Source organism: Drosophila hydei, unplaced genomic scaffold (assembly GCF_003285905.1).
Source record: "Drosophila hydei strain 15085-1641.00,03,60 unplaced genomic scaffold, DhydRS2 tig00008116-arrow-pilon, whole genome shotgun sequence".
In the NCBI taxonomy this organism is placed as follows: Eukaryota; Metazoa; Arthropoda; class Insecta; order Diptera; family Drosophilidae; genus Drosophila; species Drosophila hydei.
The window spans coordinates 1593678-1617104 of NW_022045829.1; the positions used below are offsets into that span (position 1 = coordinate 1593678).

The 23427-nt window shown below is 35.3% G+C and overlaps 1 protein-coding gene across 3 annotated transcripts; it reads right to left on the reverse strand.

Annotated features, from left to right (window-relative positions):
* Nucleotides 1-1282: 1282 nt before the first annotated feature.
* LOC111598965 (gamma-aminobutyric acid type B receptor subunit 1) lies at nt 1283-22353 on the reverse strand. Of its 3 annotated transcripts, XM_030224669.1 has the most exons (16): nt 11633-11887; nt 7463-7597; nt 7214-7384; nt 6932-7148; nt 5871-6036; nt 5567-5810; nt 5348-5497; nt 3393-3535; nt 3210-3333; nt 2938-3054; nt 2670-2877; nt 2360-2616; nt 2164-2301; nt 1852-2104; nt 1696-1760; nt 1283-1419 (listed from the first exon to the last, which is right to left on the reverse strand). In XM_030224669.1, exons 1-15 carry the CDS (start codon nt 11882-11884, stop codon nt 1720-1722), a joined length of 2616 nt encoding a protein of 871 aa, XP_030080529.1. In that variant the 5' UTR covers nt 11885-11887; the 3' UTR covers nt 1283-1419; nt 1696-1719. The 3 variants fall into 3 exon arrangements, with proteins under 3 accessions (XP_030080529.1, XP_023170225.1, XP_030080530.1); XM_023314457.2 differs by lacking the exon at nt 1696-1760 and having other exon boundaries at nt 1284-1419; nt 11633-11884; XM_030224670.1 differs by lacking the exons at nt 1283-1419; nt 1696-1760; nt 1852-2104; ... (4 more) ...; nt 3210-3333; nt 3393-3535 and adding an exon at nt 22335-22353 and having other exon boundaries at nt 5235-5497.
* Nucleotides 22354-23427: the final 1074 nt, after the last annotated feature.

Genomic DNA, 23427 nt, shown 5'->3' on the forward strand with positions numbered 1-23427 from the left:
TTTATATATATTTATTTTTGGAGACTTTTCTTCAATAGTTTTCGTTTGCTTTTTACTTTATATAATGTCAATTCCTATTTAAATAACGACGCACTCAGTATTTACCAATTTATTTGCTTTCTGCATATGAATACATATATATTTATATATATTCATATATATAGAATTTATATAAATGCAATTTTAGAACTTACAGTATGTTCAAAAATTTTTCTTTTTGCTTTTCGATTGCCCCAATCATAATTTCTATATATATATATATATATATATATATATATATATATATATATATAACACTAAATACAAATTAAAATGTTGCTTGAGCACATAAACCCGCCCTCAAATATATATATTTATATATATATATATATATATATATATATATATATATATGCTGATACTACACTAGATCAGGCTATATTATTAATTATCTAAAATTTGCTATGCTCTTTTTATTTTGTGCTACTTACGACTCAGACAGAAAAATTTAAACTATTTTAAAAACATTTTATTTCGCGTGCAATAAAAATTAGATGTACGAGAATTGTTTGGACAGGCCCTTGAAACAAAGGAAACAATGGAAACTGTTTATACACACACATACACATGAGTTCTATACAATAAAGACTAACACTAGCTTAGGACTACGAGTTGAATAGGCCAAAACTTTGTCTGGAGTCTATAGGAGTCAAGAACTGCAAGTCCTTCACATAAAAATAAAATGATGAAATATGGGAAAAGGCCGCCTTGGGAAACATAAATGCATGTGCTATGCATAAGTGTGTGTGTGTATGGGTGTATGTGTGTGTGTGTAGATGTGTGGATGTGTGCATGTGTGTTCGTAGCTCTAGGAGACAGCGCGCTGAGCAAAAAAGGTTCATGGGGTAAATTACTCGTTATACAAGAACATATGTACTAACACAACAATTTGTTTTCATTTAAAAATTACATTAACTTTAACATGATTTCGTTTAGTTATTTTTTCATTTGTTTAGTTTCGTTTTTTTTAGCTAAATGACTTGACTATGTTTGTGGTTTGTGTTCAACTTTAAAGCCTAACAATTTTGCTTAGTTCACGTTCTAATGTCGTTAATTAATTGTTGTAATTTAGAAGTATATTTCGATTTAAGTACTTGCTAAACACGTTTAAGGTACAATACATATTTCAGTTAATCTACAAAATTGCTGCTACCAATTCTCTCAATATATATTTATGTATATATATATATATATATATATATATATATATATATATATATATATATATATTTAGCTCAGCTTAAAGTTGATACAAAGTTCATTAAGTTACATACACATATATTAAGTTATCATTTAGCTTCTTCAATTTTTCATTTGTATAATTCACCTATCACGCAAAGGAAATTGACAAGTTTTTTCATGTACGGTGCTCATGAGTATCTGCAAGAGAGATATAAAAATATATGTTATAAACATTGTTTCGTAATTTTTCAAATAACACTTTAAATAATATCGATTGCAATTGCCCGCGATGTGACACAGCGATATATCGATGTATTTTACAGAGATAGCTTTTAACAGTGCACAGTGAGTGGCAAACAGACGATCACTGGTGTTTGAGCAGTGCTGCTATGTTAATGATCTTCTGGCGGAAAAGCACCGTTAGTTGAAGTAAATTGCTTGAGTTTGTGCTTAGTACAAATAAATAGAAATAACCTGGAAACTCCAATTGCAAAATATTCAATCGATTTTCTCAATGCCCGCAAAAATGGCCAAAATTTCTAATGTAAAAAGTAATAAAAACATATTTAAAGCAACTACTGCTCCATAGGCTTGTAGTTATGTTATGTTAGTTAGCTATTGTTCACTCACCTTGTGTGATTGCGAGTGTGGCTGCGGGCGTGGGATGCGCTGAGGCAGCTGTACTGATGATGTTTGCAGCCAGTGGCTGGATTGCCAGTGATGTTGTTGCTGTGCCACCATTGCCGTTACCGTTACCATTGCCATTACCATTGGCACCACCAGCTCCGATGCCGGGACCCGATGCCCCATTCAGTTCTGTGCCCTTCGTATTCACGTCCCGCTCGACAAGCCGCTGCCGTAATACTCTTATCTTTTCCTCTTTCTGTTCATGTAAACAATATGGAGCTTAGGAATTGCTTATATTGCTTATACTTGACTTACCTGTGTTATCAATCGTTGTAGTTCCTCGTTTTCGGTTACCAGTTTTTGATAGCGTTCCTCATCCTCCTTGGATATGGCCGAATCTGGATTGTATTTCGATTCGGCTTTATCTTTTGGATGTCGTATGACCTCAATGACCTGAAAATGATCAAATATTCAATTAATTATGGGACTTCAATAATTCTAGACGCATTACCTTTGGCACAAATATCAGCAGCATGCTTAGGAAACAACAGAATATCACAGCTAGTGCAACAAAGGCGAATGATGCGTCCTGCTGCGATGCAATGACCATACCAACTGGCGCTGTAATCAGGCAGAGCACAACCACATTGTAGATGCTCATGCCCACATAGCGTGAATCGTTTATCTGTTTGACTTTGATCGAACGTGTCTCATAGGCCAAGAACAGGCCAAATACCAATATAAGACCCTTAACGCCATAAACAAGTCCTGGAAAAAAGGCAAATTAAAATTGAAATTTAAATTGAAATTTAGCTACATACCTAACCACATGGAATTGCGTTCACTTTCGCAATGCTCAAGCTCTGGACGTATTTTAATATCATCAGTTGTAGATACTGGATCTTCGAGTGGGAATGTTTCGAGTATACGCTGTAGCGGATCAAAGATCTGCCAACACAATAATATCACTAAATCTATTGATAAGAGCCCCGAAACCATGGTGTATAGCTTCCAAGGTTCCACTTTTTTCTAAATGAAAGAGGATATTATAAATAATACGAATTGCATTTGGAATGGAAATAGTTTTACCTTTGGGTCAGTTTTCGCTTTTGTTGTAAATCGATGCACACGCCAGACTTTGCTGAACATAGCACCATATGCTAATGTAAAACCGGTGGATAATAGCCAAGCACGTGCTTGACAGATCTATTATGAGAGAGTGATCAATATAAAGAAAACGATATAGAGAGATGCGAAGATAAAGAAAGATCGTGATAGAGCAAGAGAGATCAATCGAGAGAGAGAGAGAAGTAGTTAGTTTATATTTATATATATATATATATATCATATAATAACATTACCTTTGGATATTCATGTGGACTGACAAAGCGCCCGTCCATGCCCAGTAATATGACTGATATAAGGCAGATGATAACGCCAAATAGCATGATCGTATTGCACACAGGATGCGAGGATTGTATTACTCTGAAAAGTCAAGAACATATATATATACTGTATAATAATGGACTTTACATTGTAAATACCTTCTATGCTTATTCCATATGTTGAAGATGATCAGAGCGAAGGCCACAAAGATGCCGCAACAGGAGATGGTGCACATGCAAACAAATAACGGCAAAGAGACCGTTCTTAACACATGGGTAACAATTGTACGATCCTGCGGCACCTATAATAATCGTAAGGAAAAAGATAATGTGTTGAGAAAGTAAAATTTGCCCTAGAATCATTTTAGATTTCCATTGATTATACATAATAAATATATATATCGGAAATGTGTTTTTATAATGCTTCATGATAGCCGATATTTTTCTTTGTTGCCAATTTGTTGGCCAACACGTGAAAAGAGACTTGGCCCAAATCGTTGCGATCATTCTGTATATTTAATGCCCAGATTTTGCAATTAAACGAATATATCTTATTGACCGGCAAGTGCCCCAATTTGATTGCAACCAAACGATTCATATTATGTTTACTATTGAATTTAATGTCCTGATTTGTCATTTTTATATCTGGGAATCTTTCGAAATCAATATATTTGGCATTGAATGCAGGCATCGGATAGAATTTCATTTGTATCTGCGGATGGGATACGCAAGTTAGCCAAATATGACTTATTAGTTTTGCCTTCTCGGTTGCATTCCAAACTAGTTTCATCAGCATCTCATAATCGTGAAAGTCGATATCGGACTTCTTGAGGTCTTCGACCGTCTTATAAGGCTTCGTTTTGAAGCCCAGCAAACGATTGACTTTCAAAAATACGCAAGGATCGGTGCCGCTGTAGCCAAAGTCACTCGCATATTGGCAGGGTCCAAACCTTTCGATTACGCCCTCTGTCCGACCATGCCTATCCAGGAAATGTTGCACCTTTTTGCGCATATAGATAATGTTTGTCGCATTCATCAAATCATACTCGATGAGGTCGTAATTGGTTTTGTCGCCAATCGGGGCAAAGCTCAAATATGGCTGCTTCATTTTGCATTTGGGCGAGGTGCTGGTGAACTCGAGCTGAAAACGATGAAAAATCGCTTTTCCGAAGTACACAAGGAGAAAAATGAAGATGCATACATAAATGATCGAGTAGAGCCAATGCATTGGCTTACGCGAACAGTACTTATTGGTATCGCCGTCGTAAAATAGCTTTCGGGTCAAGTTTTTGTAGCGTGGAAAATGATATTCACAGTCGGGATATTGCTGACGTTGACCGCCGGGGATATCGTATGCATCGTTCTCTTGTGGCAACCGCACTGTGCCCCGGTGTAGCCTATTCTGTGTTATGGTATCGACCGACTCCAACATCGTTCCACCCGCGAAAATATCTGGACTTGTTACAGTGACTGTGCTTATGTCGCTGATTACCGATGTGTTGCTCTGTGTTACTCTACTATATAATCTGGCTTGTCCAGTATTATTATTTCCATTCTCTTCATTGTTTTGCTCGTCCACGATTCGAACTTCTTTTTTTTCCAATGCGCTTGAGTCTGCATCGATGCTTGTTTCAAAGCCCATTTCTCCAGTATCTGCATAGTACACAATGTTCTCCGGCTGCTCATTGTCTTCGTAATCATATTTCGTGTTTACCAAGGAAATTTTAACGATACGCCCTGTTACTTCTTCATCGCTTTCTGCATCTGTATCAGTATCTGTATCAGTCTCATTATCTGTATCTGTATCTGTATCTGTATAACTGTTTGCATATTTCCGTTTAACTGAATATTTGTCTTTGTCTGTATCTGTATCTGTATCTGTATCTTTAGCTTTAGAACTGCTTGTATCTTTGTCTTTTTTTGTATCTGCTTCTGTATCTGTATCTTTATGTTTGTCCTTGTCCTTGTCCTTGTCCTTGTCTTGGTCTTTGTCTCTATCTTTATCTTTATCTTTGTCTTTATCTTCTTTATCCATTATTCAAGCATTTTTTTTCAGTTTATTTGTATGTGTGTTTCAGTTTTATTTCGATTGGCTCATGGCCTATTTAGTTTACCTTTCCACCAATCCATTGCTCCGTATTTAGCCAAGTTAGATTGTCCAGCTGTGTATCGTAATAGCCTAGCTTTTCGTACTTCCCATTTACCATCTGTTCGATTTGTGTGAGCGCAATTCGATCGCCCTGTGAGCTGAATGCAACCACGCCCTAAAAGAAACCCGTATAGCATTTAGATATAATATATTATTTCAATTATATCTACTTCCAGTAGCTTACCGATACGCCCAAGAACTGTGTCGAGTTCATTGCCGAATATATATCGTCGGCAATTTCTTTGTCTGTGTACGTAAAATCTCGCAACGATTTTTTTCGAGTCGTTAGACGCTCCATTGTCTTGTTGAAGGCCAATGCCACACTCCAGACAGCATCATAGGCCAGCGGCGCCTCCTGATAGCCCTCTGGATAGCGATCGTGATTTATGTCGTAGCCTTCTTCGATAAGCGCATGATTCAGTCGATGTCTAAAATGCACATTTGCAAATAGAATTGGGTTTTGCTTTCACAATTTGAATGGAATTTACCGAAACTCTTCGGCGGTCATGCCCGATATTGTTGTCTGATTGTTTTGATTCCACATTAAAGCCTCGGTTGTCAGATGTCCTTCGGCAGCGATGCGCATTTGCTCCACTGTGCACGTTATGCCCTCATTTTCCAGATTTGCCTCGTACCAGTTGTCCTCGTACCAGCCTATTGATTGTATTTTGATTAATTACATGAATTACCTATTCACATGTCACTGTCAAATTTAACAGGCAATTTGACTTGTTGAATTAATTATTAATGTTGCGTTCGCTGTTTTAATTACTTGAATTACTTGAGTGTTGGCCTAGCACTATTATGCTTATATCAAAATGACAGTATCTCGAATCATGCTGTCAGCTTTTCACAAGATTTGACGATCAAATTTGACAAGAACTTGTGCAGAGAAAGGCATTTTCAACAATAGGAATAGATAAGATATGTAATATGAACTTACGTCAAATTGCACTTTCTCTTGTAAAATTTTGATAAGCTTTCTTACTCAAGTTGACAAGAAGATGTCAACTAAGGGATATGTAAGAGAGAAGAAATTGCCATTTCTCTGTAGATTTCAGCTTATCACAAGATGTGTGTGTTAACACCATGTTGACAGGAGGATAACAATTGAAATTAAACTTAAAGAAAAGTTAAAAAATAGCGAGTTCAATTTGACAGGAGCTAAACAACTAACTTGCACTTTAGAGCAGAGGTTAGGCTAGAAAAAGTGAATGTGGAATAATTATCTTAACTTTTTACAAGATTGACAATATTTCAACTGATTTGAACTTTCAAATGATATAGAAGTTTTGCTCAGATATCACACAGATAAATTTGACAAGAGGTTATCAAGTGACAAGCACTTTAAATTGTATTTTACTGAATACTTTGATCAGACTATGACATTATTTATTATTTATAAGGCATTTTCCATACAGTTGACAAGTAGAAGTTAGCTGACATGCAGATATCCTAGTTATCATCAAATGTATGTCAAATTTGACAAGAGGTTATCAAGTGACTGTTAAAGAAGTCTCAAAGAACAAGTTCGCCCTGATTGCCTTACCTATAAAGAACCAGACATGAGCACGCCCGTAGAGCTGCTGTTTGTACATCTCGCAGAGAACGCGTCTTGCTGCCACCACATAGAAGAGGCCCACAATGATGCGGGCATCCTGGCGTCTTAAATTGCGTACGGCGTCTGTTGGATCGGATAGAAATGATTGTCTAGTTACGATTTCGACGCCAGCTTCCATGCAGCGATTCTCAAGATCCTCGACGGTCTACAAAACGCAATAATATATATTGATCAAGTTTATATATCTGTATATAGATGGGGTTTACTTACCGATATGAATACCTCTTCGGCTTGCTGTAGAATGGCAACGCGTGACCAGCCGAACTTTTTCATCAGCTTGATGCGCGTTGGATTGTGCACCGTGGCCGAGGGATGGGTGCGAAACAGTGTTGGAAAACGTTTGCGATCGGACAGAGCGGGACTTGAAGCGCCATAACAGAGCTACAGTATAAGCAGATGCACACATAAATTGAGTGTGTCTATATATATATATATAAATCATATTTATCGTTAGCTTACCACAATTAGATTCCACATTTTGGCTGCCTCTGCAACGGTGGTGCAGACAGTGCTGCAGCCCGCCAAGAGCATCAGCTTTTGCGGCTTATTATATAATAGATTGTACATCACACTGGCGCCCAAACCCGGTTCGCACTGTACAAACAAGATAGATGTTCGGTGACAGCGGGGAGAGAAGTGAAGAGAGAGGGAGAAAGCGAGCGAGTCAATTACACATGTCTACAAATGGCATTTGGCAAAGGGCATGACCCAGTTTGTCAGCTGCCAACAAACGAGTCAGGCTTCAATGCAAGTTTACATAATGCACGAAATCAAATAAATAAATTTAAAAGTAAAGAATATCCGATGCAACCAATAGAATATACCTCGGGCTCTATCCTAAATTAAATAGAATTGATTGATGCTTTTTCTCTTTCCTATCTTTTTAGCTTAGTTCAATATTTGAAGGCCGCCGAGCTGTGGGGAAAAGTAATTCTATCGCTAAACTTGATGCAATTTTGTAATTTTATCTTATGTTTTCTTTGTTGAAAAAACTTCTTTTGTATTTAAGCGTTTTTGCACATTTATTATTTTCTTGTTATGCACGCATCCTCATATGCAATAAGCCTTAACAATAATTTATTCTTAAAGCCAAAATACGTATACGTAATGTTTAAATAATTTCTTTTTATTTTTCCTTTCAAATTGTATATAATATTTCTTAATGGAGATTGTTTTTCTAAAAGCGAATATGCGTATTTGTTGGCATCTCGCTAAATTTAATTAATTTGTATTTTCCAAAAGATAAATTCGTTTTAAAGTAAAAAATAATACGTATACGTAATATTAAAAAGCTTATGAAAATTGTGTTCTTCTAAATGAAAAATTATTGTAATATTAAAAATGAAATTTCTTAGCAGTTTTAGCGTAAGGCGTGCTTACGTATACGTAATATTGGCAGGCATCTCTGTCTATCTATCTGAGAGACACTCTCTCTTTTAATAGACCAGCTAAACAAATTTAATTGAAGCGTTTTTTTTAAATATATAACTTCGATTTTTAAAATATATAAGTGTCATTTGTAAGATCCATTTATGCTAATATAGTTTGTATATATCTTAATAAAGAATTACAGCGCATATACGCATAGGCATTTAATAAGAATCTCTTTTCGAAAAATGAATTTGCGTATACTTAATATTTTTAGGCATCTTGCAAATTGTTATTACCTAATAGCAAAATTCTTGTGAAAGCAAACACTATGTATACGTATAAAGAAAATATTTAATATGTATTCTCAAATAACCTTGTTAAACAATCCTAAAGTTTTTAGAAATCTCTGTTGGCCCAGAGAATGAAATTTCTTATGGAAAATTTCTTTGAAAAGTTGTTCAAGAAATATGTATGTTAGAAGATTTGTCTGAATATATGTTTCCTTATACGTATATTCACTAAAGAAATATAGGTTCGTCTAATATATAAGCATGAAATATGTTTGCTAGGACACACATGCCTCAGTCCTATTGAATAGCTGCCAATGATCGAATAAATCATGCGAGTATCTTGTATATAAAATCTATATTGGAGTATAAAGATTATATAACTTGTATATATATAATCTTTATAATCTACTGCTACTTGTTAAGACATTTAGTCTTTGTCTAGGAATTTTAGTTTGATTATATCAATTGAAAATTTTAAATATTTTGCAATTAAAGTCAAAAAAAAAATTTAAGAAATATTCTTTATGCTTTAATGATTTGATCATAATATTACATGTATTTGATATGAAAAGGAATATTAAATTATATCTGAAAGGTGCCTAAATTGAAGCAAACATTTTAAAAACTCACTTTAGTTGTCCAATATATTTAGCAAAAAATAATAAATAATATACTAGATGAAGTTGAGGCACTAAGTCATTACTAATTTCTATTGTTGTTGCAATCAGCAACTGCTTTCTATTTCGATAATTTGTTGCTCTTCATATTTGTGGTTGAAGCGAGCTTATCTATTCAATTAGATGAAATGAATAAATGATGTATTTGGTTAGTGAAATAGGCAACAGTTGGAGGCGCTCATAAAGCATGCATTCATTTGCATTTGCACCATGTGCTGACGACGATGATAATGATGATTCATTAAATTCATGCCTTTAATGAAAAAGTCATTTACGCTTTGTTTAACTGGACTTTGCGTGTAAACAACCTTTGTAATTGGTTTGGCTTCGTGTCCAGTCGCATTGTGTTCCTTTCCTTTCCCTTTCCCTTGCCCTTTTTTTTATTATCCTGTACGTGGCACAGCGAGAGCATATACCAGTGTATATGTTATGTACATATATATAAATCCGGAGGGCTCACCGCATTATGAGCGCACTTGTTTAATCATTTCGGTGTGCGAGCGCGCGCGCGTTCCTCGGGACAATTCACACATCAAAGTAGGTCAAGCAAAAGGCAAAGGCAAACCCAAAGGCAAAGGCAAAGGCATTGCGTGCGACCTTTGCTGCTTGTCGCCCACGGATGCTAAAGATGATCATCATAATGACGATGACGACGATGCCGATGATGATGTTGATGATGGCACGTAGATGGCGCAGAGATGCGAACTAATTATGCAGCATTTAACGGAAGCTGTTTGCCAAAGCCGCTGTGACATAGCGAGCATATATAGCAAAAGCCCTTTCAGTAGCAATGCCCAGCGAAGCGAAACCAAACTGAACTCAATTCAAGCAGCACTTAACATACTCCCATATACAAATATACACACACATTTATATATATATATATATATATATATAAATAGTATGTTTTATAGAGTATATATATATAGTCAGGTTTGTCTGTCAGCCTTGAATAAAAATAAACTGAAACTGAAACTGAAATGATGAGACGAGCGCGCCAAAGTGACCTCATTCAAAACTCAAAACAAGTTTTCGGTAAGCTTTCGCTCACTTAAAACTAATGAGCTACGCCTATAAATAGGCATCCTATGTAGTACAGCCAGCTGTAACTGTAACTGTTACTGTGTCTAGCTGTAACTGTACAAAACTGTGTCCTGTCCTTTTCCATTCCCTTTCACTATTCATAAGCATAAATGCTCGCATTGATAACATTTCGTGCTAGCCAGCGCGACAACAACTAGCCATTAATTATGACACATGACAGTTATGCGAGTAAATATATTTAGCTATATACACATACATATTCAAGTTTTTGCCAGTGTTCTTCAAATCATTTTCGCCGAAAGCTTTCGTACAGTTACTTAAAGTGCAAATTATTTTTGAATGAAAAATATTATAAAAAACATTTTATTCTTAATATAAATAAGATGAGCTAAATAATTCCTATTAGATTTATTTTAAGCAGATAATTTAAGCTGTCACAAATTTATTTTCAAATTATTAATATGAGTACTCAAGAAAAAAGCTTGTGGAAATTAAAATAATAAATGACAAAAATTTCTAAGACATAAGGAAAAATGGTAATATAAATAAATTATAAAAAATATTTAATAAAATATTTAATTTTTTTTTATAATATAATATTTATTTATTTGCAAAAAAAAGGATTTTTTTTAAATAATATTTTTGCAAACTATTTTAAAAATGATGTGTATAAAATAGGAAAAAATTTATTAAATTAAAAAATCTACAAACAAATATATATTTAATTAAATTGAATATCTGAGAGACAAGTGAAAATCCCAACTTAAGCCAAACTTAAATGATTTTGAGAGCTTCTACCGCTGCACAAAGCCACTATGCATATATCAAATAGATTTGATTATCCAAGCTGAAATAGTATATTGAACGAATGACAATAAAAGTTGTGCGAAATTGAGTTGAAATTGATTTGAAGAACACTTACGTCAAATACCCTTTATGCGCAATATAACAAAAGCATAATAAAACGTTACACTCTGTGTGTGCATGGTCCCCTAGAGAAATATGCTAATGAATGCTGCTCTCCACACCCCACGAGCTGGTGCCCAAGCGTAGAAGCTCAACCCCTGGCAACGACAATGCGAGGCAAAACGCTGGCAAAAACAAAACGCAGAAATGAAACAAAATAAGTGAGACCCAAGGGGTCGCAACTAGACGCAGTTCCACATGTATATTGGCTGGCAACTTATCATAGTGAATATATATATATATATACATATATATATATGTGAGTTTGTGTGTGAACTCACCTCGCTGTCATTGCTGTGCAGGATGAGCTTGAAGCCGGGCAGAAGATTTGGCTCCTTGTTGACATCATCCAATGCCAGTCTTGCGGCCGGCATGCACGCCTGCCCACCCTGCCATCCTCCTTTGCCGGCAATTGGAAATATGCCGCCAATATGCAGCTCATCCGGCCTGCCCGCCTCGCTGCCCTCCAGCTGCGGTGTCCCGATCAAACAAAGCAAAAATATCCAAAACGTAACAGCACCATCACTTGTCATATCCTGCAAAAGCCAAACAAATGAACGAACGTCCACAATCTGATTACAAATCACAAATTCACAAATACAAAATCAAACACAATGGACACAGAACGCGAAATGCCCAATGCGAAGCGCGGGCAAAAGTGGGAAATTGGCAATGGGAAATGGGAAACCGAAACGTGCCTCAAGCGACATTTTATGTGTCCAGCACTTTTGTTTTTTCTCTTATTTTTTTTTTTTTGGTTGTTTTTTATGACTCGCTTCGGTTATGTTTACAGCTAACGCAAGCAATTTCTCGTTTTTGGCACACACCCTCCATATAAGGTGTGGGCATCTCATTTGTGGACTATTTCATATTTTTCGTTCTGTGCTTAGCCGATTCGCTGTCAATTTTAGGGGTGCGACTTGTTTTGACTGTTCGAGTTTTATTTGAATTTATTTTTGTTTTTGTTGTGAACTTAAATATATATATATATATATATATATAGGCTGGTAGCGTTCACTGTAACTATCAAGAATATATTTGATTTATTGAGTTTTATGATATTTTTTTGGAAATATTTATACAAAGCTAAGCTTGAAGCAAGACGGACCTCGCTAAGACAGCTCTGGAGTCTAAGAGACTTGGACTGGAATCTTTGTTTCTTGTTTGTTTACCGACCTCGCTACAGTCATATAAATATAATTTTACTAAAAAAGAGTTTAATTCTCTTATTTTCCAGGCAATACTAAAGATGACCAGACTTATGTAGAAATATTTGCTACTTTAGATACTAATTGGCGCTAAGTGAAAGGCTTTCAAAGAAATAAGCTAACGCTAATAATAGAAATATATATTATAGAAATATATATATATATATATATATAATGTATATAGTTTAGTGTTACAGTCTACAATGTAAGAAGCTCTTGACTTTAGAGCTAAATATAATGCAATCAGTTTGTTTACTTAACTTTTTTTGCCTTTATTTTTGGCACGTTGACAATGCTCAGAGCTATCATTTAGCCAATTTATCTATAGATAGCTGTCAAATGACAGCTGAGTCAATTGTTTGAAGTTGGTTAAGCTTCGAGTGCAGGACCTTGTCTGTATCTGATTTCAATTGGCTTTTAACAATTCATCTTAAATTAAACTATTTGTTAGCCTTGCAGACTGAGCTTATTTATACGTTCCGTTTGATTACTTACTGAACAACAATTAGCTGGGGGAGGTATAGGAAAAGTGAGCCATTTTTTGGTATCATTTTTAATCGACTACACTGACTTCTTCGCCTTCCCACTGTGACTGAGCTGTAGTTAATTCTAAGACTATAGAAAGTTATAGCATGTGAAATCCGCATTCAATTGGCATGCAGCTGCTTAAAGTTATAGTAAATCATATATGTATAGTATTATATCATAAATATCTAGTATTTGATATCTTTTAGCTTGATATTTTGAACTCATTTAAAAGTTTTCAAGATGCTTGCCATTGGTTGAACTATTTTAGTAACTTTAGTTGCAATAAGAAACATTTATATAATATAAGTTATATGTGTGTTTCGAAATTATAAGATGCTTAATAATTACATGCATGTCTTAAGTATTTATACTTCTATTATATATATATCATATACACTCCTCCCAGCCCTTGGGACTATGCCAAGTTACACTTTCTTGCTTGAGGATTGTTAATGGAATCAGTTTACAATTAAAAATAGAAAATATATATATACAAATGAAAGTGAGCTATTTCATTTCTTGTTTCATATTATATTATATACATATATATAAATTCTCTCCTTTCAATATTTACAATATGAAAATACAATTATTATAGCCTACTATTTATACGTTTTATATATATATTCTCTACAATTCTACTATATCTCATTAGCCCTTTCTATACATTTTCTCTTTTTAGTGTTCTATTTTTAATACTTTACATCGCGTCTCATACATATGATATCTGTGCTCACATACATAACATATTTTTATAATATATGCTCCTCTACTATCTGTTAGTCCAAGCCGTATTTGCATTAAAATTCGATAAAACGAAATTGATATACTGTGTTCTTTTTGTTTCTTTTCTTTTTTGGCTTGCTTTCATGTCGCTTGTGCCGTTGTCATGTCGTTCTATTTTATCTTAAGGTCAACCGTGGGCTGGGACCAATTTCATTTTATCCTTAAATAGTTCTGATTTGATTGCCAGTTTTCTATTTTAGTGTTGATTTGGAAGCTTTTAAGCTTTAGTTCAACTGGCATTTGCGGCAACAAATAAATAAATAATTAGATTCTATTTCTTCCACACATATTTGTTGTTGCCTTGCTTTTTTCGTGTATCTGCCTCTCCCTCTCTCTCATTATCTCTCTTTTGCTCTCGCTCAGCAAGGTCATTTTGTTTGACGTTTCATTTTATAGCTTTAACATCCCTCCACACACACACACATACACACACACAGGCACTTACACCGCAATCGTCTTCTTATAAACTTCAGCAAGCGATTGCTTATGAAAAATAAAGAAAGAAAAAAGAAAATGTTTTTCCACAGCCTCATGAGGCGGCGGCTGTCGAATCCGTTGCGTAGCTACGCGCTCGTGTACGTCTCTGTCTCTGTCTGTGTGTGTGTGCGAGGTAGATACAGATAGGCACATAAACAGACACACACACAGGCACAGACCCATCCAAATGGCACGCACGTGTAGGAAGCGTGTAAGCAGTACAGTAAAAGCTCAATAATTGAAACATTTAATAATACTAATTTGCCTAAAATTCCAATGCTCTTTAATAATTGAATTTAGCTGAAAGTTCAAGTCTATTTATGGTTTAATTGTGCTGGACTAAAAGGCAGCTGTGTTGATATTTTTAGGCATTCAAAATCTGTCATTAAATATTTAAAACAATGAGAAAGCTAATTAAATGTATTAAATTTTACAAAATTTGTATTTAAAACTTATTATTATTTCTGATTTTTTAAAGTGCATTTTATATTTATTTAATAAACAAAGTATTTATAGAAATTTTTGTTCTGCTCACTAATTTATTTTTCGGAATATTATAATATAGAATTTATATAGTACCGTTACAAAAAATTTTTTAAATATAATATTAGCAAGAAAATTAATTTCTTAAGTATAATTTTTAAATATTATATTATACTATAAAGTAAACTAAATTAACTGTTGTTAGGTTATTATATTAGAAAATTGTTAATTGTCAATATGAACGTCACATTTATGAGTCCTTACTATAGTATGTTCCAAGTAATTTTGTAAAATTATGCTTATATGATTTGTGAAATTCAATTTATTTTATACATTGTGCTTTTTATACTTTTTACATTTAAAAATTTTAATTATTAAATTGCCAAAAAATTTGAATGAACATTGTAAATTCAGTTTATGTTTTCATTAAAATGTCAGTTGCGCGTGTGCCTACTGTACAGGTTGGCTTGGCGTGCGTGCGTGTGTTGAGTGAGTGACAGTGTGCTCAAAGGTAGATGACATTATTTTGCAATGGCTGCCCTCAAATGTAGGCAATATGAATTGGTCGCTGAGCATGCGAAGCGCGCGCCCCCAAATGTAGGCAACATTTTTTTGATGCGCGCACACAGCGCAGCATACGACCGACGCGTGTGCCCTGAAAGGTAGGCAACAATATTTTGCGCGGCGATTATCGGCAAAATTACGCTGGCTGAGGCGTTAATCAGCAAACGCGGCAGACGCATTGCTTTGACACCTTTCATAAGTGAGTTGCTGTTGTTGTTGCGGTTGTTGTTGTTGTGCCTGGTTGCGGCTGCTGGTGGGCAACTTCCGCTGACCTAGTTTCAGCATACACACACACACACACAAACACGTTGAATAATTACGCGAGCAGTGCGATTGTGACTGAGACCGCGTTTTTGCCACTTAAACACTTGAGTGCACGAAGCACACGACTGCTGTCCGTCCCCTCTTTTGCTGCCACACCTGCGTGCACACCTGACCCCCTCACCCACCCCTCACGCTCTCACTCTTTCTCTCTTTTGAATGCCCTGAAACGTCTCGCTTCACATCAGTTCACACTTAGCTTGATTTAATTTCACTTACTTTTGCGTATGCCGTTAAAAAATGTGATGCGATTTTCTTGCTGTTGTTGATTGTTGTTGCTGTTGCCGCTGTTGATAGTATTGTTGATGCTGCTGCTGCTGCTGCCGTTCGTAGTGCCTTGGCCCGGCACTTCAATTGTTTCATAAGACACACAAGAACTCTGCTTTTCTTCGCTATTCTTCGCTTTGCTTTTCTATTTGTTTCTTTGCTTTCTCGGCTAGGCCAAAACTCAATGTTTGCTGCTGTTGCTGCTGTTGTTGTTGCTGTTGCGGCGGCTTTTTTGCTGTTGTTGTATTGTTTGATGACTGCGCATTACAATCGATAATCCCATGCACAAATGCAGCTCAGCGAAACGGCATTGGCGTAAATCCATTTTAATGAAACGCCGTAAGCCTCACAGATTATCCATTTAAATGATGTTTATTAGTTGATGCTGTCTGCAGTGCAATTTGTTGTAATGTTTGTTGCTACTGTTGTTGTTGGTGTTGCTATTCTGGTTGTTGCTGTTGTTGTTGTTGCTGTTATTGTTGTTATCGCTGCTGCACTGTCAGCAAACAACAACAACACGAGCATCGACAGCCGACGGGGCGTGGAGCTTTAGCCAAAAAGGAAAAAAAAAAATAAAAGAAAAAAAAACAACGCAGCATAAAAAGCTTCAAATTGAATTTTAAATTTCTGGCAGCAAAATTGTTCTGCTTTTACCGTTATTTGCTTTTTATATTTAATTTAATTTATTTAAGTTTTATTTCGTTAGATTTCGCTTTGAATTTTATTTGCATAGAAATTTGACTTTTTTATTTTGGATACCTGCACGTGCTTAGCATAAATTATATATATATATATATCTGTATTATTTGTGTATTATATATTTTTCACATTAACAATTCACACACACACACGCACACATACACAGACGTCGTATTTGCATGGCTTGGTATTGTGCTTGTGTTTGTTTTATACACAATTTTTGTAAAAAACTTTTTCGCATTGTATTTGGGGGCGAGGCGCACGTCGTTTTATTCGCTGCGTTCCACATGTATCCGACGACTGGAACTCCATGACTGACATTCCATACACAGCCGACATTTGGCCTGAGCCAAGCGCAAAACAGACAGCGGCCAGCAGCAGCAGCAGCAGCAGAGGCGGCAGTAGCAGCTGAAGCTTTGCTAAAGCTTTTGGCTGAGCGACTGGAAGGCGTCGCTGCTTGCTGCCATATTCCAGCTAGGCAAGTGCGTGAGTGTTGGTAAAGTTTGATTTTTAGTGGGCGCGAAGTTGATAACTGTCAATTCTGCCTGTGTGTGTGTGTGTGCCGTAATTATGACTGCGAAGGTCCACTTGGCCAGCGGGCATTGGATTGCTTTTGTGGCTGTGTGACCGGCGTTTCAGTTGATTTTTTTGTGTTTCTGTTGTTGCTGTTGCAAGTTGTCAAATGGCCGCTAAAATTGAAGAACATGGAGCGCTTTATGGCCAAGGACGATTGGCTTTAACTTATGGCCAATGTCAGGCGGCGTTTGTTTTGAAAGCGAAAGCCATTATTATTGGCCTGGCCGGGGCTGGCTGGGGCTGGAGCTGGGCTGGCTGTGCCTGTTCTGGCATTGCATGCCAAAGTTTTGGGGTCGTAATACAGTCAAACATGCAAACACGCACAGGCAACAACGTTGCCGCTGCCAGGCACGCGGGGGGCACACACACACACTCGTTTACCCCTGCACGGACATGGACAAGGTGAGGTCCTTGTCATTTAACTCACTTGCCAAGTTGACCTTTTGCCGTGTGTGTGCACTTCACAACAACGAAACAAGCAAACAACAACAACAACAACAACAACAACGAAAACATCAACTTTATGGCTAATACCCAAATGCCACGCCTTGAGCAAAAAAAAACAACGACAAGAAAATTAAGTACGCAAAGAAAATGTACCCCGCCACGTGCATGCTTGATGAGCTTATCAAGGCTCAAACTTATTGAATTTTAAATCGATACATTTCCGGTGTAGCCAATTAGTTTTGCTAATTGCATTGAATTAACCATGAGCCGTGCCATGTAATTACATTTCATGTACATACGCTCACCCACGTCTGCCGCATTACGCATACGCACCGAGATGCCGCAAGACAATGACCGAACTGGCTGATGATTTCCGCAAAACGAACTCGAAGCCAGAATCAATGCAATCGCCGTGCATATCTAATGCGAGCTTGTTTCATATGCATTATTTAGCTTATGGCTGTGCGTGTCGTATGCAATTCAGCTGAGATATTCATATCTAAGTGTATTGCTGCTGTTTTATGCATCGCCAAGGTGTGCCGCGACAAGGGCATTGAGAAAATATTCAGCCATTGCCTCTGCGGCATAGGATACAAGAATTTCTGAGTGGAATTAGCTCAAAATACCAATCTTAGTAGACAAATTTGATAATTGGCCCAAAAAGGCATAGATTGGGAGTAATTATATTAAATAAACAAATGAGTGCTCGACTGAGATATGCAATAAGAATCTTGCTGCTGATTTTTATACTCGTTCGAAAAGTGAAAGGAGTATATTGATTTTGTGCAAGGTTGTCTGTCTGTCTGTCTGTAAGAGCGCAAAACATTTCAAGGATTTTACAGCTGGAAACTTCATATGGAATATAGATATATATACTTGTTGGTACTCTCAATTACACAAATTGTTCAGCTTTTTAGATACGCCCACTGTGGGCGAGGCTAATTGGCAAATACTAGCTGTAGACTAAAAAAAACTTGGCATATAGCGTAGACAAATACCGTCCAAATATATATAGATAAATATTAAAAGATATACCAATTGCCATTGTGGGCGTGGCAATTGGGAAGAGGCTATAACTAGAAAAGTTTCGGAGCTAGGGCTCCATAATTTGACAATTGAATTGAAATTGGCTAAATTTAAGTTTGCAGCGCTCAAACTTTAGAAAATAAAAATTTATTGATTTGCCACGCCCTCAATAGGCATAGCTATATACACTAAATATTTTGCAAATGTCAAGTCAATTGGCTGGTGCTCATACAAAGGGAAAGAAAGAAAACTACGTAAACGAGCCTTAATATAGATACTGACATATTGATAATTATTGTCATATTTTTTACTAATAATTATATTATTATTTTAAAATATTTCATATACATTTTGAAATTGAATTAAGCAACTAATAATTATTTTGTTTTATTGATTACTTAATAAGTTATTTATATATGTTTATGAATACATTAATTTAAAAATGTTTATTTATGAATTTTTGAAGTTTTAGCTTCTAATTAGCCATATATAAAAATAAAAAATATATAAATATCTAAATGAATTAGTTAATTCATTAATTAAGCAAATAAATAAATTATTCATTAATTAAATAATTTATTTTTGTATATGACTTTTTAGAAGTTAAGACAACTTCAAAATTTGAAAAATGTTTTTATTACATTTTTTATATTATAAAATAAAACTTATAAAATAAAAAATTAAAAATATTTTTAAATTTAAATGCCTGTTTTGTACTTATAATTTTATAAAAAAATTTTCTAATTGAATTTAATTTTTTTGGCATTTTTGCCAAAACAGAAGAAAACTTTAAGCATTTTTCCAAGGGAACCAATTTCAAGGTATCCAAAGTTGAGTTTGGAATGGAAGTTAATCTAACTATATAATATATAAAAGCATTTGGCTTGACTTAAGACATCATAAGCCACTCAGATAACTGATTGTTTTCTTAAAACTTTGTGAAACTTTTGTTGTATTTTTCGTTCTGCTGCTGGTATTGCTTCTTCTTCTTCTTCTTTTGTGAATGTCTCCTTTTATTATTCATATCAATCATGAATGGAATGAATCATTCATTCATTGGTGGCAAAGTTCAAGTTTGCTTTTTTGGACAGGAACCACAAAAGATTAACATGCGCTCAGCCCGGATCGGCTCATACTTCTAGTCTTGCTTTGTGTGCATACACACACACACACACACACACACGCACACACACTGTGACACACATTCACATCTTTTTAAATTGTTGCACGCCTCATCCTAAGCAGTGGCCCCTTGAGCCTCACCCTGGGGGCAATCCTTGTGAAAGTTTAGCATAGCGCGCAAGAGGCGAAAGAGGCGTCCAAGAAGCGGCACAGAGGGGCCTAGCACTGGTGAGGGGCGGGGGATGGGTTGTTGCTTACAACAAAGGCAAATGCCTGGCATGCGTTTTTCACATTGTTCCATGCGGTTGAATAAACACAAGCCGTTACGAACGCACACACACACACACACACACACGCACATATACACTTATGCATTTTATGAGCTGCACATACACACACACACATTGACACACAGACACTTATTCGCTCGCTTGCCTCGACAGGCTTACAAAATAAACATTGCGGTATGTATTTTGTTTGTACACACTGCGTATACGTAATGTAAGGCCACTCATTTTGCCTACCCACCTGGCTGACTGTCAGTGGCCAACGACACACAAAAGATACCCACACACACACTTGCGCACACATCACGTATACACACTGCAGCAGAGCTCAGCAGCCCGGCAAACCATTGTGGCGAAATGATTTAACCCATATCTCAGTTCCAGTGCCAGGCCATAGATTGAACGTATTTAATGTTGATTCCAGGAAAACTATGTAAATTTAGTTGTTTAGAGCAAGAAAAACAAGGAACAAATATCTAAATATTCATTTATTATTTACAACTCACATTCGAAATAAGTTTTCTCCTGACATTAACGAGAATTTTGAATGTGAATTTTCCCGCTGGATTTAACCAAAAAGGGAATTTTGAATGTAAAATACAAGAATTTTGCGGAATCTGATTTTTTCTAGTAAAAATATAGTTTTCATCGAATATATAATATACATGCGCAGGAAGTTTCAAAAATGTTGAATATTCAAATAAAATTTAAATTAAAAATAAAATATATATTAAATATATATATATAAAAATTTGATGATATAAAAACAATTTTCGTAATACTTAAGTTTTTTGAAACGATAAAACTCTCGGAAAATTTGTAATTTTGTTAAATACCATAAGTAAATATAAGAATTAAGAAATTAAAGAACTTTAAACGTCAAATTTGTGCTCTTAAGTAATTTTTAAAATTTAAATAAAAAAGTGTAAATTTAAGAATATTTTTGTAACTTCAAATAATTTGCTGAATTTAAAAGAATTTTGAGTCTTAGCAAAGTTGTTATTTCATTATCATTTAAATTTTATATTTGAAAAATCTTTTTTTCCATAAATGTATTATTCCATTCTTAAATGAAATTCTTAAAAACGAATTAAAATTTAAAAGAAAAATAGATTTAATTTGCTTAAAATTCTTATATAACTTAAGAATTCATTTTAAATTAGATTTTTAAAGTTTTCAATTTTTTTTTTTATAAATTTTTATATATTACAAACTTATTTTATATTTAAATATATATTTGCAAATTGTTAACTAATTTTAAATTCAATTTTCAAAGTCTTCTCCTCGAGCAGCGCTTTAGTTATTGCCTTCACTCTTTAGAGCCAACTTGACTCTAATTCAACTTCTTTATATTTTCGTTTACATATTTAATGAAATTCTAGAAACTTTTATTATCAACTATTTGGCAGTAGATGAATTCAGGTAAACACATGTTCAACTGAAAGCCCTGAGCGTTTTGATGGGTTAAAAGTGAACTAATTTGCATAGACCGCATGGAACAATGCGCAGGCGGCTGCACGAGGAGGTAACAAAAAGATTCATTAGGGCCAATCAGTGCAAAGCGCGTCAGGCCGAGGGGTAGCAGGTGCTAAAGGGTAAGAGAAAGCAAAGGGGAAGGGCAGAGAGGGAAGGCAATATTGTGCCACGAGTCGCCCGAGTCCCCGCTGTGTGTGTAAACAGTTTTGTTGTTTGCCTTCTAAATACGCACGTTCTACTTTAAACAAAGCGAAGCGGACGCTCACACACATACATGTTACTCTGTTGTAAACAACATGCATGTATATGTATGCATGTGTGTGTGTGTGGCTGCATGTGTGTGCAAAACAAATTTAAACTTTACGCCCAAAGTTTATTTTTATGAGCAAAACTTTAAATAATGAAATTATCTGACAAGAACTTGAAGATGGGCAAAGCATTACACAAAGAGAGATGAGAGCAAGATTGAGAGAGAGAGAGAGAGAGAGAGACAGAGTTGTAGAGGGAGAGTGCAAAAAAAATGAACTGTACAAGAGCGTAAGCAGTGCGACTCTGTATGTGTGTGTCCATGCGTGTGCTTGAGATCTTAGTCGTCTCATGCACACTCGCACAAACACACATATATGGGAGCAAACGTTTATCTGTTATTGTTGCCTTCATCAGCCAATCAATGGGCGTAATTTATGCCGTTATTTATCCCAAACTTCGTTTCGTACCTTCTCGTTTGCGTTATCAAATATTTATTTACACTTGAGCTATAATAATTCATTGATGCATTGAATGCCAGGCACAGGCTCGCACCCATACGCACGCACACGCACAAGCACAAGCACACACACGCTTGGTAATCGGTCTCGGGCATGACCCGGCAACGTAAACGTCAGGACTAACCTTTGCCCGTTGTCCTTCAATGGCGCCGTCGCTGTGAAAGCAACAGCTGTGCGCGTTCTCTTTACTCTCACTCTCTCGCGCGGGCTCTCTCTTTCTCGCCTCTCTCTCTTTCTCTCAATACATATTCCCTGTGCTTTCCATTGTGCTTTTCGGCAAGAACCAAGCGTACTTCCAGTTTCGAATTCGTAGGTTGGAAAAAGCTTCGTTATCAAAGCTTCTTAAATGTAGAGAGAATCGCGCAGGTATTGTCTAAGTGACGAGGGCTGTATTATAAGTTGGCTATTTTTAATTTTGACATTTTTTAGCTAAGGAATTTTATTTAAATATTCCGTTGATTATACCATAAAATGTTAACATAAATCAAGATCTCCTAAAATTTGTTTTTGTTTTTGAATATTAATTAACAGAAGCTAAAAACATATTGTCTTAAATCTGTATATATATGTGATATACTAATATATGAGTTGGTCATTTAATTTTAATACTAATATACGTAAAATAAATTTTGAGTTGCGAAGATTCTACTAATTCTTGGCAATGCTATGGGAAGTTATATTTTCTGGCACTTTAAGAACTTCCATTTCGGTTTTTATAACCGCTCTGTAAAGCATATCACATATATATTTCTATATAACTGTATTTATCTATGTACTTTAAGAATTTCAAAGTGTTTTCAACTAGTCTTTACTGTTACGTAGAAGTCTATTGAAAGTTTGTGTTGGGAAAACTTATTAGATTTTGTATATATATATATATATATATATATATAAACGGATTAAGTTATTATATATCATATAATTGTCATATATATTAAAATATATAAATATAATATTTGTATGACAAAACCCTTGCTTCTTTTCAAAATATCTTAACTACAGGCAGCAAATATTATATTTATTATTATTAGATCAATTTCTA

Excerpts from the sequence above, each read along its gene's own strand:
- LOC111598965 (XM_030224669.1), bottom strand. The coding sequence starts at position 11,884 with ATGACAAGTGATGGTGCTGTTACGTTTTGGATATTTTTGCTTTGTTTG. Across the intron at positions 3,055-3,209 it reads GTCCACATGAATATCCAAAG|ATCTGTCAAGCACGTGCTTG; the intron begins GTAATGTTATTA and ends CTCTCATAATAG. Across the intron at positions 1,761-1,851 it reads CACACTCGCAATCACACAAG|AAATTTTGGCCATTTTTGCG; the intron begins GTGAGTGAACAA and ends TTTTTACATTAG.